The sequence below is a fragment of the Rutilus rutilus genome (genome assembly GCF_951802725.1).
Source record: "Rutilus rutilus genome assembly, chromosome: 10".
Taxonomy (NCBI): Eukaryota; Metazoa; Chordata; class Actinopteri; order Cypriniformes; family Leuciscidae; genus Rutilus; species Rutilus rutilus.
In genome coordinates, this window is record NC_140215.1 from 27,955,619 (window position 1) to 27,974,492 (window position 18,874).

At 36.7% G+C, this 18,874-nt stretch overlaps 1 protein-coding gene across 1 annotated transcript in view; it reads right to left on the reverse strand.

Annotated features, from left to right (window-relative positions):
- fstl1b (follistatin-like 1b) overlaps positions 1-18,874 on the reverse strand; it is a 45,628-nt gene that overhangs the window by 18,501 nt on the left and 8,253 nt on the right. The window contains exon 3 of the mRNA XM_084421080.1: positions 803-904. Within this exon, the coding sequence (XP_084277206.1) occupies positions 803-904 (102 nt within the window). The remainder of the gene's footprint in view (positions 1-802; positions 905-18,874) is intronic.

An 18,874-nucleotide genomic window follows, 5' to 3' on the forward strand; every position in this document is an offset into this window, starting at 1 on the left:
TGGAAAAACTTCAGGGAAGTGAAAAGTTTCTAATGAAGAGGTTTCATCCCTTATGAAAAAAGGGTGCTTGTATTATATTGAATGTGTACTTCAAATCTTTATATTGCTCTATAAAACTGTACATGTAGATAACGTAATATGAATTAAATAAACTTAAAGAGAGTACACTTTTATGACTGTTTCTTTACACACTTTTAAAAAAGCACACTTTGTGATAATGTAAAGTAAAAAAAATGCATTTTAAATCATCACGTTTTAATAATCTTTTGTTGTGCTTTAAAAAAGTACACTTATTTTGATGTGTCTGACTAACATACTAAAGCACATGTAAACTACTTGATTATAATTTTAACTGTAGTGTGCTATTCGTTATTACACTTAAAGTTAATATATTTTAAATGCACCAAATTTAAAGAATATTTTAGTTTGCCATAAATGCTTGTCAATATATTTGGCAGTATACTTTAATCATATTTACCATACAATAGATGTAATTATGAAATAAGAATTTTTTTTTTTTTTTTTTTGCAAGGGATATTCAGTGTTCTCAAAATCAAGGAAAACCAAAAAATAGATCATTATAAAAACCTGGCATTTTCTAAACCTGGAAAAGTCACAGAACTTACTAAAAAGTCATACAAACTTTTCTAGTTTTACTCAGATCTAAATATTTCATCAGCTAGAAATTCTGCAATCTCTATGAAATGTTTACAAATCCTCATCCAGTCATCCAAAGAAATGTAAAGGTCAAGAAAATTCATTGGTCAAATCTCTGCATATTTCCTATAGAAGTTTTTCTTACCTCAATGCACAAACAGCTGGGGTCTCCTTTCTCGTTCACGGCACACTCTCTTCCAGCGCCACAGAACACGTTCGCACACACCTTTGATTTGCTCTGAGCCTCCTACCGACAAACACACAGAAATAAACAACATTAATAAAACAGACACACAGCTGCAAAACTCTGAATAGGTCCTGCCCTTACAAAAAAATAACTTTATTCAAGTGTGCTATCAGCTGCAGCATACTTCTTTTAAACTAAAAGTAAGAAAGTATGCTTTGAGTCGATTTTCTCGATTTCGATTTCTCAGAAATATACTTTATGTCCTTCTCAGAAACATACTTAAAATTGCACAAGAAAGTCTAAGTATATTTGCCCTATACATGTACTCAATATTTTGATCAAGATATACTTAAAAGTATAATTAAGTATTCAAAGTATACTTGGCTGCAACTGTGTTTCCTCTTTGGATTGAACAGCCTTTTAAATACTTTTTCACATAGTTTTACATACTGTCTTATAAACTTACATTGTTTGAAAATATAGATTTTTAAAGAAAACAGAGATGTTCCTTATTCTGAGTATGTGGATTTTTGAGATGCCCACTGGTAGTGTAGGAATTTACTTCAAATCTACTAAAAGTACAGTTCAAGTATAAAAAATAATACATAAATAGTAGTATATTTAGTGCAAAATAATATATAAATAGTAAACTATAAGTATGGTTAAGTTTACTTAAAGAAATCTTAGTATACTTGTAGTATAAAACTACTAAACTAGTAGTTTATTGAGAGTACACTTCAAAGTGTACAAACAAACAAAAAAATGTGTCACAATGATTTGACTAGTAAACTATAAGTATACCAATAAGTTCACTTGTAGTATAGTTGCAGTACGAGTGAAAAACGTAGCTCTAAACTAGTTGTGTACTCAAAGTTTACTACTGTTACACTTAATGTACACTTAAACGTATACTTACAGTATATACACTAAAAAGTGGGCCAATTTGGTCCCAAGTAGTATTGAAACAGAACACTTACAAGTATACTTCTAGTACATTGATATTAGTATACTTACTACATAGCGTATACTTAAAAATATATACTTGAACTTTACTTTAGTATACAGTACTTAAAATGAACTTAAAGTATACTTGTTTTTTGTAAGGGTGGGCAGAAACAAAGTAAGTTTGTGCACATACAGACTCTCACCACCAGAGGGCGGCTAAAAAGGCACTATTTTTAATTGTCGGATTCTGGAATTATTCAGTTGGCATTTAAAACATATATTTAGCATGCATAATTCTCACTTCTCACAAAAGACTGTTTGTGAAGGATGTTTTGTGGTTTGGCATCTCTATTCGAATAGCTCATGAAACCAGGGCAGGCTAAAAAACTCTCGAAACAGAAACTGGCGTGGGCTACAGGACACAAATTCACTTTTACCACAAACATAGACAAACACACTTATACTTGCTCTTTCTCTCTCACAGTGTTTCCTCTAGGGACAGAAGATTGATAACTATCTCTAAAAGAGTGGACTCTCTCCACTCTAAACACTCGGGAGAGCCTCCTGCCACCAGTTTCCCTGACAACTAGCGGTTCTCCTTGAAAACTAGGACAACCTCTCAATGTGTGTCCCACAAGGTACAGATGCATTAAAAATATAACAGCGGTCATGTCCGGTGAAAATACTATGAAAATCAATGGCTACCGTTGAAAATATCTTCTTTAAAATATCTTCTTTCATGTTCAACAGAAGAAACTCATACAGGTTTGGAACAACTTGAGAGTGAATGAATGATGACAGTATTTTCATTTTTGGGTGAACTATCCCTTTAAGTATCGTGTAATTCACAATAGCCTATATAAAAGAAAAGTATCTGGTAAATAAAAAAAATAATTTCTTATTAAATACAAACGTGAACACAAAAATTATATAACATTTTTACAAATATAAATTAGAAAATAAGCATGATATTTAACATGCCAACAGATTAACAGATGGAGGGGATTATTTCTCTTTCAAATAGATGCTGTTCTTGTGAAATTTCTATTAAAATAATCCTGAAAAATGTAGCAGTTTCCACAAATATATTAAGCAACTTTTTCCAACATTTATAACAATATTAGTGTTTTCACTGTATTTCTGATCAAGTACATGTATTAAACAAATCTTGCTGACCCCACACTTTTGAATAGTAGTATAAGCATTTTAGGGTTAAATCATCATTATCCATAAAACATCATTGAATACAAAGAACTTGAGGTCCATCAAAAGTGAGATACTCTCTTCTACCAGCAGATGGAGCAATGATATCAGGTTAGTGGGCCATTGACACGGAATGTGTTTTTTCGTTTAAAACTATAGACAAAGCACAATGAAATGGTTTCAGCATGTTTCTAAAACGTTTAACTCAACACTCCTAAAACGCATCAATACGCAAGAACACGTCCTATATGATAAAGTTCAAGTGCATGTTTAAAAATAGACTCTAAATTCGTGTAGATTAGACAGGGCCGTGTTTTTTTTTTTTTTTTTTTTTTTTACATTGCGCTCTTTTTTTAGCTCTACTTAACTTTCTCTCTGATTTATGAGTGAGGTCAGTGAATGTGCCTCACGTCTGAAAAATTCAGACCAACTCCCTTTCAGTCTTCCTTTTTTTTTCTTTGTGTTCCTCTAATATCCCCCGGCTCTCCAGACCAGGACCCCAGACTCCACACCACAGCAAAGTCATGTGAACAGAGAGCTAGCCAATCACGTGCTGCCAAGTTGAGCCTGGAGTAACGATTTAGGAGTTTCCTGAAAAACCCCTCCTGCTGCTTTCCCAAACCTACATAGAGTCCAACCATAATCAAATGCAGCCTGTGTGTGTGTGTGTGTGTGTGTGTGTGTGTGTGTGTGTGTGTGTGTGTGTGTGTGTGTGTGTGTTCAAGAAGGGTGTCGTCACATCTGCAATCTTGCCTGTTCTTTCCTTTCCCATGAACCATGATTGCTGGTTCCACCCTGGACTTACTCTAATACACACACTTACAAGCACACACACACACACACGGACAGACCCTTCCCCCCTTCCAGCTCATGCGTGAGTCATACAATGTAAGCAAACTTTCCAGAGAGATTTTCTATCCCGAGGCCTGCATTCTTAGAGGAATTTGGTCAGTGCTGCTCCGATTGAGTTCATCAGAGGACATGCCGACACAATGTTGCCGTATTACAAGTTTATGGGATATTCATTTGAGAGAGTTTTGTCCTGACAATAGAGGAAGATGCAATTGTGGACCACCGGTAACAGAGGTACATTAAAGGAGAGAGAACAAAACCAAGCCTCATGCATAAATGAATCTCTTTCTCTACAGGGAAGCTACACTGACATTTAAACGAATGAACATTGTAAAGTACTTTAGCTAAATCATATAAAAAAGCAGATGTTTCCATGACAACCAGGCAGGATGGCTTGAAGAGAGCTATTCAACTTACTGTAGGAGAGAGTAAATGAGAGATTGGCTATAAGATGCCTGACGCTGAACTATGACCTCCAAGATTTCATGCACACATGATGCTGTCCGACTCTTAAACAATCGTGTTGTTATCCATCTTTTGATCCCTCTGTCTCAAAGCTGTTTCCTTTATTGGTGGTATTAAAAGGCACACTATGCAGTTTCCGTTTTTCTCAAACAGCGACCCCTAGAGTCGCTATGGAGTACTTGTATTTAACGTTACTGTCGTTTTCTTTTCCTTGACTCTTCCGACTGCGCTTTCTTCGCTTTCTTCGTTGACTCTGCCATGATTCACGTCTGAAATGCGTGCTAGTGTCTTTCGTAGAGGATGCTTCATATGTTGTTGATGTGTGTGACGTCATGCCGTAAAGCAAGTCGTGATTCTCGCGAGATTTGTCGGGGCGCCACCTCTCAAACTTGTATTGCTGGTTTTGCCAGCGGCGTCCCCCTTGCTTTGCTATCGGGATGATTCGCCCTACACTCTTGCATAGTGTGCCTTTAATGTTGTTAAATTATTCTACAAATATAATCATCTGAGCCTAATTAAATTTTTTGTCTTGTTTTCCATACAGTAAAAATCTCTCAAATAAAGTTACCTAAGAAGAAAAAGTGTGTAAGGTAAGGGTTTTCAGAGAATATACGCTAACGTTTTTTCCATACACTACATTTAATACATTTAATCCGCATATTAAACGTACAGTATGTAATTTTTTTCGCCGCTAGGTGTCGCTAACCTCTTTACAATAACAAAGGCATAGTTTGATGACGCAACATTTGCTAAGAATTATGGATCTTTTCGTCAACGTCAAGCCGACCGATCTAATAATGTTTATGGATGACTGAATACATCAATGTTTTTATCATGACTGTGATATGAAGCAGGTCGGGATTGCTAAGAGACAGATATCAGCTCCACACACGACGCGAGTCCCGCGGATATAAAAGGAATATGGACATTTCATTCTACCGAACTACACGCAAGTGCAGAATTACAACTCACAGGTCAGTTTATTAGACAAATTAAACTTGTGAGGTAACGCAGCGCTGTTTCACTTGGTCTAACATTACACTATCACACTAAACTGCATTTGAATGTGTTGAAATTTATGTGTTAGTTTGTCTGTATGAGACTAGCAGTAAGCTAGATCAACATTAGAATAACATACAGATCATATTCTAACATTTTATCATTGTTGAACTATATAACATTGATTAGTTTTATGTAAATGTGCTCACCTGTTTAATAAAGTACATGTAGGAGCGGTCGAAGTCTCGGACGTGGAGCTCTCGTTTATATACTGTCTATGGGAGCTCTCGGCATCTCGAAAACACTGCGCTGATATTGATTCTCGTTTTAGTTCTCCTTTTTTATCCAAAGTCTGCTTGCCATGGTCCATAATGTTTGAACGAAACAACAACAGTGTGCAAATAGACATTGCGAACGGAACTACACAGTTATCCACGTCTGTCGCTTTGGTTACTATCAGAGGGCTCTGGTTGCTATGGCAGTATGAGCGGAAACCAGGGACAACGCGGATATGACAACATTAACGGCGACAAAACGGAAATAAAGAAACGGTATGTGTCTTCGAATTAAACTACAAATTTCTCCTGGTTAGAAAGTTGTTGGAAACAGTCGGGATAATGTAAGTACACAACTAAAAAATATATATAACATAGATATAGTGATTTTTGCTATTTTTAAAGCAAAAAAGTTACATATTGTGCCTTTAAAGTGCCCCTACATGCTATTTTAAAGGTTCCTAATTTTGTTTTGGAAGTCTCCTACAATAGGTTTACATGCATCAAAGGTCAAAAAACATATTTTTCTCTCAGTGTCTGAAACAGTTTGATAAAAGATCCGGTCCTTCTAAACCCCTCCTTTCCGAGAGCTACTCTGCTTGGATTGGTCAGATGGCCCAGTCTGTTGTGATTGGTCTGCTGCTTACAGCACGTGTTGGAAACAAAACGCCCATTTACCATATCTGAATTTTATCTTCAGAGCTTCCTCAGCGCCTGATACACAGTGATACGAACAGTAAAAATGGCGTCATTTTTACAGTATCAATTCAAGGCCAAGTCTTCATCCTTTTGAAATGCATGACAATTGGATTCACAACGCTGAAAACAGCGTCTTCTCGACATGTCGACAACATAAACCAAACTCTTCCAGGCCTCAGCTACCACTACAGTGTTTGAGGGTCAAAGTAGACGTTGTTCGCAGGCAGCCAATGAAGACCATAGGCTGGCGTTATGCAAATATGTTACATTGTTTCGTAGGTATGTAAAAAGAAGTTGCTGACGACTCATTAAAGCAGTTCAGAATCAATTATATTTTTAGACAATAACTGCTCTTTGAAATTTAAAGCTTTGCAGACCTAAAACATTCACATAAAGCTATATTACACACTGCATGAAATATGATATTCATATTAAAGCATAATAGAGGCACTTTGTTTTCAGCATTGATAATAGGAATGTTTTTTGAGCAGGTAAAATATGTAAAATCTAAAAAAGTTATTTTAAATTGTAATAATATTTAACAATATTAGTTTTTACTGTATTTTTGGTCAAACAAAAGAAAGCAGCCTTGGTGAGACTTTTTTTCAGAAACATATTCAAAAGATTCTTCGCAATCTTTGAATGGTAGTATATCTTGAACTGTTTATTGTTCTTTCCAAATTGGCAAATGGCTTTCTCGTTTTCTTGAAGTCTAAACCTCACTACATTTTATTAGATTTATGCTAATAAAGATTTTGTTTTATATTTTATTATTTATTTTTTTTTGGCAGAAACAAACTTAATATATCTGAAACAATCTTTCTAATGTTAAAAAATAAATGTAGGAAAGTTTAGGTATTTTTACAGGAAAACAAAGAATGACAAAAATACCTATGCAGTGTGTGTGTGTGCAGCCTCAAGTGTCAAGAGTTGTGGTTGAAATGGTCACAGATCACTAGATCAGTGGGAAAGGAGTCTTTCCCTCCAAGCACATCTGAACAGTGTTGCTGTTGTTTACCCAGAGGGCTGTTCTGGCAGGCCGAGGAGCCGGTGGGATTGCCAAGGAGAGGGATATACAGCGAAGACAGAGAGCAAACATTCCTGGTGCAGAAGAGTCGAGGAATGTGGGGTTTTGTCTGCCTCTGGAATCATGACCACAAAGAAATGTGACCTTCCTTTCAACTGTATCCCATTCGCTATAGCTAACTCATGCATTATTACAGTCCTATATCAAAAAAGCTAAAAATGCTAATCAGTTCACATTAAGTATCCGCAGCTAAATTAAAATAATATGAAATCAATCTCCCCGATACTTATAATGACACTAATTACTCTCTCTGACCTTCTGACTCAATGGTTTTAACATTGGTAGAGACATTTCATTTACTGTATATGAGTATGTATGTGTGTATGCTGGTTCCTTCAAATGCAACACACACAAGCTGCTAAAATAATATTACATCAGCCTGACCACTAGACAGTCTCAACTCAGAGGCTGGTCAGTGGCTGTTAACCAAATGCTTTCAGTGCTATAATTTAAGTTTGATGTAGTGAAAAAAAAAAAATTTGTCATGTGGGTTTGTGCCTCAAGCAAGGAAGAGACAACTTGATCAAAGCAACTGCAGTCAGTTCCCATTTAACTGTATGAGGCAGTCGTTGTATTGGTAACTGTAAATACTGCTTTGCATATAGTTGAACTATTCCTCATTGCAAACCATCTGTGCTGCTAATATCACCGGAAAACGCAAACTCTCATGAACGACTGTATATGTGAACGTCTATGTGTATATGTGAAATGTGGGCGTCTACATGAGCGGCAGAGAACAGCTGAAATCTGTTAAAATGTGGAGAAGACAGTCACAAGATAATAGAAAAGTGGAACAAGCAGGAAAGAGGGGAAAAACAATATCTTGGGAGGAAAGAGAGCTCCAATTAAATGACAATGCCTGAGAGGAAGAGTCTTCAGCTTCACACTTCACCCTTATAATGTCCACATATAGAAAATGCAATACTTCTCATACGAACATATTTCATTATATCTGTCCAAATTTAATAGATTTGTTTTTTGTTCTTCACAAGCTAAATCATTTAAACTCCAAATGAATTTTGAATTATAAGTTAGTGGGGTTCCAGAAGTAGAAATCCAATTGAAAAATTCCAAAGAGAATTTTTTTGGCAAGAATGTGAAACCCTTTGAAAACTTCCCGAGCTATGAGTTTGTGAAGTGACTGTATACGCCTCTGTAGAAACAGCAACTCAGTGTGATTTCGACTTCATTTTTAATAGCCAGATGAAGTACTACACTACCCAAATTCTTGAAGCAAAATCCACCAATCAAGAAGTCAATGTTACCATGGAAACTGGAATAATGGCCACAGCGTGAGTTATTGAGCGATATACCTACATAACATTAAAGACAACTCAGGTTTCTTTCCACCGTGGAACACAAAAAGAAACAATTCTGAAAATGTTACAGTGACCATAGTCTGTCAAGCTCCAAAAATGTCCAAAAACGCCATTTCTGTCAGGACCACTATCACCAAATACGAATGACCATTAGTATATACTTTGGATTGGCGGTATGGTTCTGTTCTGGGCACTCCCTGCGCATCCATGCAGCCTAGCATGGATAAGAGCAGGGAGAGCAGCGATAATTTTACTATTGAGAAGCACCTAGTAACGCTCCGTTCAGTTCCTATTTATATGAAGCCCCTCCCTCTGAAAAGTGCAATGTGCTCTGATTGGTTGACTGGACCAGTGTGTTGGGATTGGCCAACCGATTCAAGCGTGTTTTGGAAATGTCATACACCTTACCATAACCGCGAGTTGTTCAACAAACAACTTACGCGACCCAATCTTTTTTCTGTGTATATGGGCGGGATTTAGTCAAATGCTAATGCCAGAAGAAAAAGCAAGACTATAATCGAGGCGTTTCAGGGAGTTCAGAAACAGTGCGCACTGATATAGAGAAAAACTCCCTTCAAAGTTTGTGCTTTGTAACTCTGCAGGCAATTTTAATGCTCAAACAGCAACATTACATACTCAAGAATTTTTAAATCTTTAAAAAAATGAATCATGCATGAATTAATCATTCAGAATAAGATCCATCCCATACACAAAAGAATTATATTTGAAATATATTTTCTGGATATGTTTTGGAATATATGCAAATATTTGAAATTGGCCCAATAAATATATTTCATACTTATATTTCATATATTTTTGTTATATTTCAGAATATATTTCAATGTATTTGGAATATATGCCACATATATTTTTGACACTTTTGGGGACCCGTACAGAAAAAAATACATTGAAATATATTCTGAAATATAACAAAAATATATGAAATATAAGTATGAAATATATTTATTGGGCCAATTTCAAATATGTGCATATATTCCAAAACATATCCAGAAAATATATTTCTTTTGTGTATGGGATAACATGCATTTAGATAACAAGTGAATTTTCATTTACTCAAATTTGCATTGGTTTAGTTGGTTCATAGAATGCTGAAAGATTTAACGGACACATGCGAAGAAAATGAACAGGAAAAATGCTTCCATAACCAAGGCAGCTGTCCTTGTCTAGTCCACTGAGATATGTTTGCCACATCTCCGTCATCTGTTCTCATTTGTTCCTGGACCTTGTGTAGGAACAATACACTGCACCTTAAAACACCCCTCTTTCATAAGATAACGTTACAATGCACCTGAAGATAACAGTCGGCCATTTTCTCTTACAATAAAAGCAGAATCTCACTGAAAGAGTCTCACAAGGTTTCAATCTTACATTTAATTTATTCTTTCCTTTTATTCCTTCTCTACCTGTTTTCTTCTCTTTCTTTATCACACCTTGTGCCTATTGAATTTCATAAATTAGACTTCCAAGAACAGAGCATTGTGCACTGTGCAGTGCTGACTACATGTGTATAGAGGGCAAATGCCAGACACTCAGCAGATAATGAAAGAAATCGCAGAATGAATAGGGTGAGAGAATGGCAGCAGGAGAAGGAATATTAGTTCCAGGGGAAGAATTAATGGGCGCATGCAGAGAACAGTGATTGATAGATTGAGGGAAGACTGAACTCAGGGCTGCAGGTAGACTGAGGAAAATATAGATGTCAGCTGTTTATTTCTCCCCTTGATATTTTCCCCCATCATAGAGTCTGTCCTCCATCCTGAATCTCTATCAACACACACTCACGCATAAAAAGCACATTTAAGGACTCTCTCACTGCACAAACCGATTTAAAGAGAGTGTAACTATATGGCTTTATAATGAAGATCATCATCACTGCAGAGAGAATCATTACCTCCTCGTCTCTCCACAAAAATGACTAAACATCACACTTCCCTTCACACTGTGCCCACACATGCAGTGTAAAAATCTTTTTCGATAAACATTTATATAAAAACATAATAAAATATTTTATATTAAAATAGAAAACAGTTATTTACATTTGTGATAATATTGGACACGATTACTGTTTTTATTGTACTTTTGATCAGCCTTGCTGAGCAGAAGAGTCAACTTACCATTAGCAGGTTTTACAATGTGAGCCATAAGTGACATTTAAATCGCATCTAATTCTGGTATGTGTTCAGGGTGATGCGATTCTTCCACATTATTGTACTTAATGACATCTGAGTAACAATAGCAAGCTGTAACATTATTCAGTTACCAATAACTAAACCATTAGGTTTTCAGTGACAGCTAAACAGACAGCTATATGGTACCAAACATTGTAGTAATTTTAGCATTTAATATTTCACTTGTAAATCTAACATTATATTTTACATTTCAATGTACATATAAACTGTAGCCTGTGGTGCTTTGCTAAATTAACAAAATTGACGTGAGAGCACAAACACCATGTGTGAGTCATTTCACTCGTGAAAAAATGTACTTGTAAGTTGAATCTTTAATTACTGAAACAGCTGCATACTAATCATACGGCTGCAACAGCAAACATGACTGATGTTTACAGATGAATTAACTGGAACCAGGAAATGTGCTGTCCAGACTGCATTAAACAGAAGACCTGCATCAGAGAAAAAAATCATCCTCATACACATTTAGTCCACAGGCCTCCAATGATGCCACTTATCTAACAGCTTTCACTGTCTTTGCTTTTAAAAGCAAAGTTGTTTGAAACAACACAAAAGGCATGCGGTTGTCAGTTTTCCTTTCAGCACAGCAGTAAGAGACGGGAGAACTGAATACAAACAGAAAGACTGAGGAAGGGAGTGTGTGTTGGAGTACTGAATGGGGAGAACAGAACAGTCCGAAAACAAAGAGCTACAGCAGATACTACCGGTAAAACATGATGGCTGTACTGGACAAGAAAGAATGAGAGTGCAGGAAGATGATTACAGTAAATACCGAGAAGAGAATTACAGATAGTACAGATTACAGATAAAGAGTTCTTTATTGGCATTGATGGATCCATGAAGAACCTTTAACATCCATGGGAACTTTCCATTGCGCAAAGGTTCTTTATAGTGGAAAATAGTTCTTTAGATTATTAAAATGTTCTTCAAACTAAGAAAGAAAATAGTTCTTTTAAGATCTAAGATGTCACCAAAAGGTTTCCCAAATTATTCTTCTAATCCCGGGTTCAGACTACACGATATCAGCCCAATTTTGGCACAGTCCATAGGCGTAGGGTGTCGTGATGATTTGTAAGCAGCAATGGGCGTCGGGATGCAAGAATCGATCGTTTCATCTTGTATAGTGTGTCATAGTGGACGACAACCAACGTCCTGCGTCCTCACAATGTCCCGACAGAAAGACTAGCATGTTCCTCCATTACAGGTTCCGTCACATCTGTGACGTTGACCAATAGGAGCACAGAAGCTCTTCCATCCACAGCTTTCAAACATGGCGAAACGAAAGAGAGACGATTGTATTGGTGCTGCTAGGTGGAATTATGCAATGGAGGTAAAGTTTGTGGAGCTATGAATGAATACTCCAGCCTTTATGATGTTGGACTACCACAACAGAGTGAAAAAAGATAAACGCTGACGAACGATATAGCAAAAGCACTTTAACCTGGTGAGTACTGGAATTAGCATTAGGCTAGTAGCCTACAACTTTTGTTTTTTACACTCTTGTGAAGTCAGCCTTTAGTTCCGCCTTCTTGATGACATCACGCTCGTCGTTAAAGACGGTTAGCGATGATTGGTCAGGAAGTAACGAGTAGTCTGACATGTTTCTTGTCCATGACAACAATTTGGGAGTCAAAATCACATAATCTGACACAGTGACTATCGTAGCAGACAAAAATATTGTGTAGTCTGAACCCAGCATAAGGCATGACTGTGAAAACCCCCTTTTGGAACTAGCTAGCTAGACTTTTAGTCATCATGAAGCAGAAGTTGCATTTTATTTTGTTCTAATGTGCTGGAGAGAGAATATAAAATCAGTAACACCACAATAATAAGCTGTCATGGAAAAAGACTCTCTGAAATTCAAATAACAGCATTAGAGTCGCATGTGTAAGAGTTTGTAATCAGAATTTCTGTCAATCCAGAAGTAAAATGACAGATTATTTGACAGAAATGAGTCGGAAAACTGAACACAGCTCATGAATAACCATTAAAGGAATATCTAGTTTACAAACTCCGAATGTCTTTCAAAGATTTGATGCCAGCCACATGGAAAATTCAAGATACTGAACCAAGACAAAAAGGAAACCCAGGACACCATTTCCAGAGTCTGTTGGGTTCAACTCATTGCCCCTGCTCGTTTAGCTAAAGGGTTCATTGTTTTCTGTGTATACTGATAAGTTGTGCTGATTAGAAAAGAGCTGTTTTCTCATAATAAAGTCAGCAGCTGCGTGAGCTTGATTAGACTCACAGATGGATGGAACCCAAAACCCCTGTCGATATGGGGAGGAAACCCCAAAGGAGTCTGTTTGTTTGTTTTTGAACATTATTTCTGAGTCAATTCTGCCAGAGTGAATGTCACCAGCCAGTGAAAACCTCCATTGATCTCCCTCCAGGAGCATCTACATCTCCATAACTCAAGCATAAATGTCACCCTGCGAGGAAACAGCAACACGCTGACTTCAGCTGTTCTGAATGCTGCTGGGCGTAACTGTAAAAGTGTGAAAGCAGAAGATGTACAGATGAAATAAGGGGGGAAATCATTGTAATGATCGTAAAAACGTAGAATTTACAAGAGTGGTGCGCAATGTATTACGAGACAGCATTAAATTTAACCACAACAGATGTTCGCTAGTCATCAAGGTATTTTATAGAAGTCAATGCAAATGTTTTATTTTTTGTGGGGGTTCATACAATATGAACAATTGAAAAACTAAGGATGTCTGAGATTAGGAAAAGACCTATCTATCTATCTATCTATCTATCTATCTATCTATCTATCTATCTATCTATCTATCTATCTATCTATCTATCTACCAAATATCAAAAACAACATCATGAACATCATGTTTTTTGGAGGTTATTCCATTTGACACCTGAAAATCTGAACTAACCTTGCCATGTCATAAAAAAAATTCTCAATTACTGACATTGACACACAGTTTTATGGGGCTACTGGGGTCTTCTCTGTGATATCATTTCTTGTTTTATGGATTTATTGACAACAACAAAATGGCTTCGATTGTCAATAACCAAAATGGTTGGTTATGCCACATTGACTGCATTGTAAAAAAATAAAAAATAAAATTACTTTATAGTATTTCATGCTTTTAATGTGAACTTTTTCTTCACAATTAAACATTTCAGCCCCACAAAAAGAGAATTTTAATTCAGAAATGAAAAACTCATTATAAAAGAGCTGTATTCAAGTCACAGTCTGTATGAATGAGTTTTTTTATGTATTTTTGAATAACTTAATCAAAAACAGTGGCATGCTATTGACCCTACGTATTTGACAACCCCAAGAGTCAGAGAATATAATTAAAATTTCTAGCTGAAGGCTAATTTTATAAACATCATTAACTTTGTCCCCAGGACGCTAGATGACATATATTTGCATAAAGCACATTTATCTTACAATGCAAACAACCTGAGAGGATCATACATCAGCTCCTGAATTAGACATGCACACACTGAAAAATACCATTTACAAGCACACAATGCTTGTTTTAGAGGCTTGCATGGTGAATAGATGTTATTGACCACACAAACTGCTGTGGGAATGTGCCTCCAAAATGACTAATCCCACTCATGATTGCTAATGTGTCATTATACTCAATCAGGAGATCATGTTTTAAACCAATTTTGCCTGCAAGTCCACATAATAACATACTTTACCTTTGCTCTATATGGTAGATAAATGGTTGCACATGGTAGGCTGGGAATTTGAACAGAGATTTTTCCTCATATGAATGCAATCTTTCTCTAGACAAAGCCAAGCTTTGACTTTCTGACCTGCCCCCACACAGACACACTAAACCCGCGCATACAGTGCTGGTACTGCTCACACACAGAAAGGAGCATGCTGGGAGTCCGCGGACTGGAAATGAGCAGGGATGAGAGGATGTGGGGAAAAAGATAGCAACAGAGCTTAAGAGCATGAGAGAGTACAAACCACATCAAGGCCTCCGTCTAGCATCACTGTAAGCTGATTACGTTAGATGAAAGGCATGTCAAACAGCATCTATATAACTTTGGCAATCCAGCAAAGCCACGAATGAGGAAGCATTCAAGGCACTCAAATGCATAGCTGTGCACTACACTATCACATGGGCATGATAATAAGAAAGAGAGGTAAAAACTTTGTACTCATGTTGTCTAGCCAAAAGAGGAAAAACTTATATATCTAATTATATTTTATTATGTCTGCTTTTACCTGAAATTAAAAGATCTAACACAGGGTTACGAACAACCCGATCTCACGGCAATTCGTACAAATTTTACGAGGTGGCTAATACGAATTAGTACGATTTTTGAAAAATCTTGCATATTTTACGAGTTGCCCAATTCGTATGAATTCGTACGAATGACCTACACCCGACCCCGCCCCTAAACCTAACCATCACATGGGTTTAGACAAATCGTATGAATTTGTACGAATTAGTCACCTTTTAATCACTTGTACGAATTCGTACGAATTGGTCGTGAGATAGCGTTGGTTGCGAAAAACATTAAGGGTCCCACATTAAGTGAATGCTGAATTACTGGGATGAATCGTGAACAATTATTTATTTATTTTTTTACAAATGTGTTGTTTATACAATATATATATTGTTAAGAAATTATAATAAAGAAATGTATCTACATTGTTCACATTTTCTATAAACTATGTGAACCAGGCTTAATATTTTAATGCAGTGAAATTATTATTTTTAATATATTATTTATCTCATTTTTACTATCCTCGTTGCAAACTAAACAGTTTGTGCAGGTATCTATTAAATTGATGAATCTGGATCAGTTTCGGGTCACACTATACTGTATATATTTTTGTCTGCATGTCATGTTCAGGATTCCACATCAAAATGTTGCATTCTCAAGTAAAAAAAAAGAAAAAAAAGAAACAAAGAAACAAAGATAAAAAGCATGTTTTCAAGCATCCTGAAATTCATGATGATGGAAGGAGTCATATTTTATTATGACATGTTTAATGCATATTGGAGTAGTTAATAATTCAAGACAAATTAAGGTCAGTTCCTTTTAAATGGAAATTTAAATGCTAAAAAAATTCAGTTTGGTTTGCCCTAAAACCTTGAGCATTCTGGGTATTTAATGTTTGATGTTTAAAAGATGATGTCAGAGCTAATGAGCACACATTCTCTCTAAAGTATGCAATGGTGTGATGTCCTTTCTTAAGTTTTTCTCTTCCCTCATTAATTTGTCTTTTATTTTTCTCTCCACTTTTCTTTTCTATCGGCATTCTTGCCAAACTCAGTTTGAATTTCCCACAGACAACAGCATTAGTTATTTCCAGACAATAGAAATGCTTTCTTAAGTGAGAGCAGTGAGGACAGAGAGGAATTCCTCTCTGCTAAATTCTCTCATGGGTCTCTCCATGGAGTCTGTCCTGTTTCAAACATCTCAGTTATATGGGTCAGAGAAGCTGTCACAAATATGCAGATGAAACTTCCAGTGCACTACAACAGCTCTCAAACACACTGCATGCTTTCTGTTATGAATTTTAGCTATTATATTAATATAACTATAAAAAACGTCTGACTGTCTGACCGTCTGACATCAAAACTAGCTCATGATGTTTATGGTCTCCCAATATATCCATCAGAGAAAAAGGGAGTGCCGTCCCATCTGTGCATTCTTGCTCATTTTTCTCCTTTATTGGAATGGAATGCCAGTGATGTCAGTCTATTCTAATGCATCACATTCCAGGTTCTATGGAGCTCTCAGTTAAAGGCGGCGTTGCATGAGGCCTCAGGAGTGTGCTCTCAATGACACACACACAAAGGAACAGAGTGTGTGAATGTGAGAGAGCTCTTAAAAGTTCCAAAGAGATTCATCTGTAGCAGTGGGACAGAGACTAGATGAACCGCAAATGTGTTTTTGTGAGGGGGTGTACACACGACTCAAGAAAGATAACAGCATTCTTTTTCCCGTTTCAATTGTCTACAAAGACTAGCTAGACTTGGCTAAAAGGCTAAGCTGACAAAAACGGATCAAAACACAGGTGAAGAAGCAGCAGAAACAAGCGAAGCATTGCTTACGCACATGGAAAATAACGTGATCTGTGATCATCAACGCAAATGCAAATGCACATATTCTGGGGGCCATTGCATTTTTCTGAAAATGTTTAAAAATGCTGACAGGCACAAAAAAAAAAAAAAAAAAAAAACCTGGTCAGGAAAGAGTTAAATCTGGAAGATAATTACTTTTTATAAAATTAACAGTGTAGGCTATCTTAGATTAACAACTCTTAGAATCACGATTGATCTCATAATTTCTGACCAGGCTTTGAAAGGAATGAAGAATGAAATGGTAATGGTTAACTATTAAATACACAGGACCTTCTTGGTTATCTAAGATTTTATTTTCTGCAAAACAAACTATGAATTGAGCCTGTTAAGCACCCCAGGCTGAATTATTTACACACATATATATATATATATATATATATATATATTTATTTGAGTAGGTCAATAAGTGCTACCTTGCAAGCACTGCAATAAAATATGAGCCCTCACAAATGTCTATGACAATCTTATTGCCGAAGTGACACCATTTTAATGTCCATTCAGCAGTTTCCAAATCTGGTCTTGGCAGTAGGATGGTGGATGGACGCCAGCACACTGCGGGCAGCATGGGACAGTCTTTTCCCTATTTATTTCCTACATTTCAGCCGCTATAATTACATTCTCTTTCTTTTTCCCTCTTCCACTTCCTTTCAAGTGGTACCGTCTCTCGCTGCACCTCAGTGAATCGATCCATTTTATTCCTCTCTGGTCTCTAAGCCTTTTGTCTCATTTTGGCTGTCACTCAGGATTACAGCCAGTCTTCTGCTTTTGGTAGATCCCGCCAACTTCTCTCTTTCACCCAAGTTACTTTTCTCAATCTATCTCCCGCCTACCATCTGAATCTAGGCTCTGTTCCAGCCGTCCTGGCTTGTCTGCTGCGATTCTCTCTAAAGGGTCATGGATTAGGAGAGCTGGGTTAATGGCTGACATGTGTTTGGAGAAGGAAGTGTGCTTGTTTTCAGTCCCACATTCTTCGCAATGGCCTTGTTGTTCGTGCAAGGCACCACAATATGGTGAAGGACCTGTCTGCGGGTAGATGGATGTTGTATTCTCAATCAGAAATGGATACGTACTGGTGTGTTTTCTCAGCTATCATTAACACCTCTTTAGCTGTGTATTATGGTAAAGTAGGCAAAGGCGTTGTATTGTCCTGTGAGGCCCTGAAACACCAAACTCTTGTCCTCCACTAGACGTCTAATGCAAGTCTGCAGTATTCTACATTGTCATTGATTGCACAAAGTTAACCTATTTTGTTGCACATACTGTATTTACTGTATAACTCTCTGAATAGATTAGCATGTTAATGGATATGGCAAAGTTAATGTATTTGGTCTTGGCAGAATAGATCTGCTTATATAAGGAGTCCATATAATTAATACATTTATGCACAGAATTCACAGTGTATTATGTACAGTGCAACAGCAAAGAGCTTTTTTACATTTGAGACAAGTCAAGATGCGATACCAAACAGGGCCACATGTTTGCGCATCAATATAACAGACTCACACATGCTTATTGTACGACAGCTGTATGTCACTGCAATTGTCTTTACCTTGAATGCAATCCTCATCCATCATTTCACATAGCGACATTTCACATCAGAAACGATCACAGAATACGACAGAGCTCGTGTTTTGAAGCTAAACAATGAAATAATTCATTAAAAATGCAACTTGAGTCTCTATTCTCTTTGCCATCTCTGATGTAATCAGCCTGGTGTTCTTTACATTAGCGCTGTTTGAATGAATTCGCTTACTGGATCTCTGAACTGAAAAAATCATTATGTTGTGATTTGGTGATTTGGTTAATTAGGTTCATCTGTGTGTCATTAGCTTGTTAAGATCCGCCTATATAAGCCCTGTGTTTTCACTTTTTATTTGCAAAGTCTTGAAA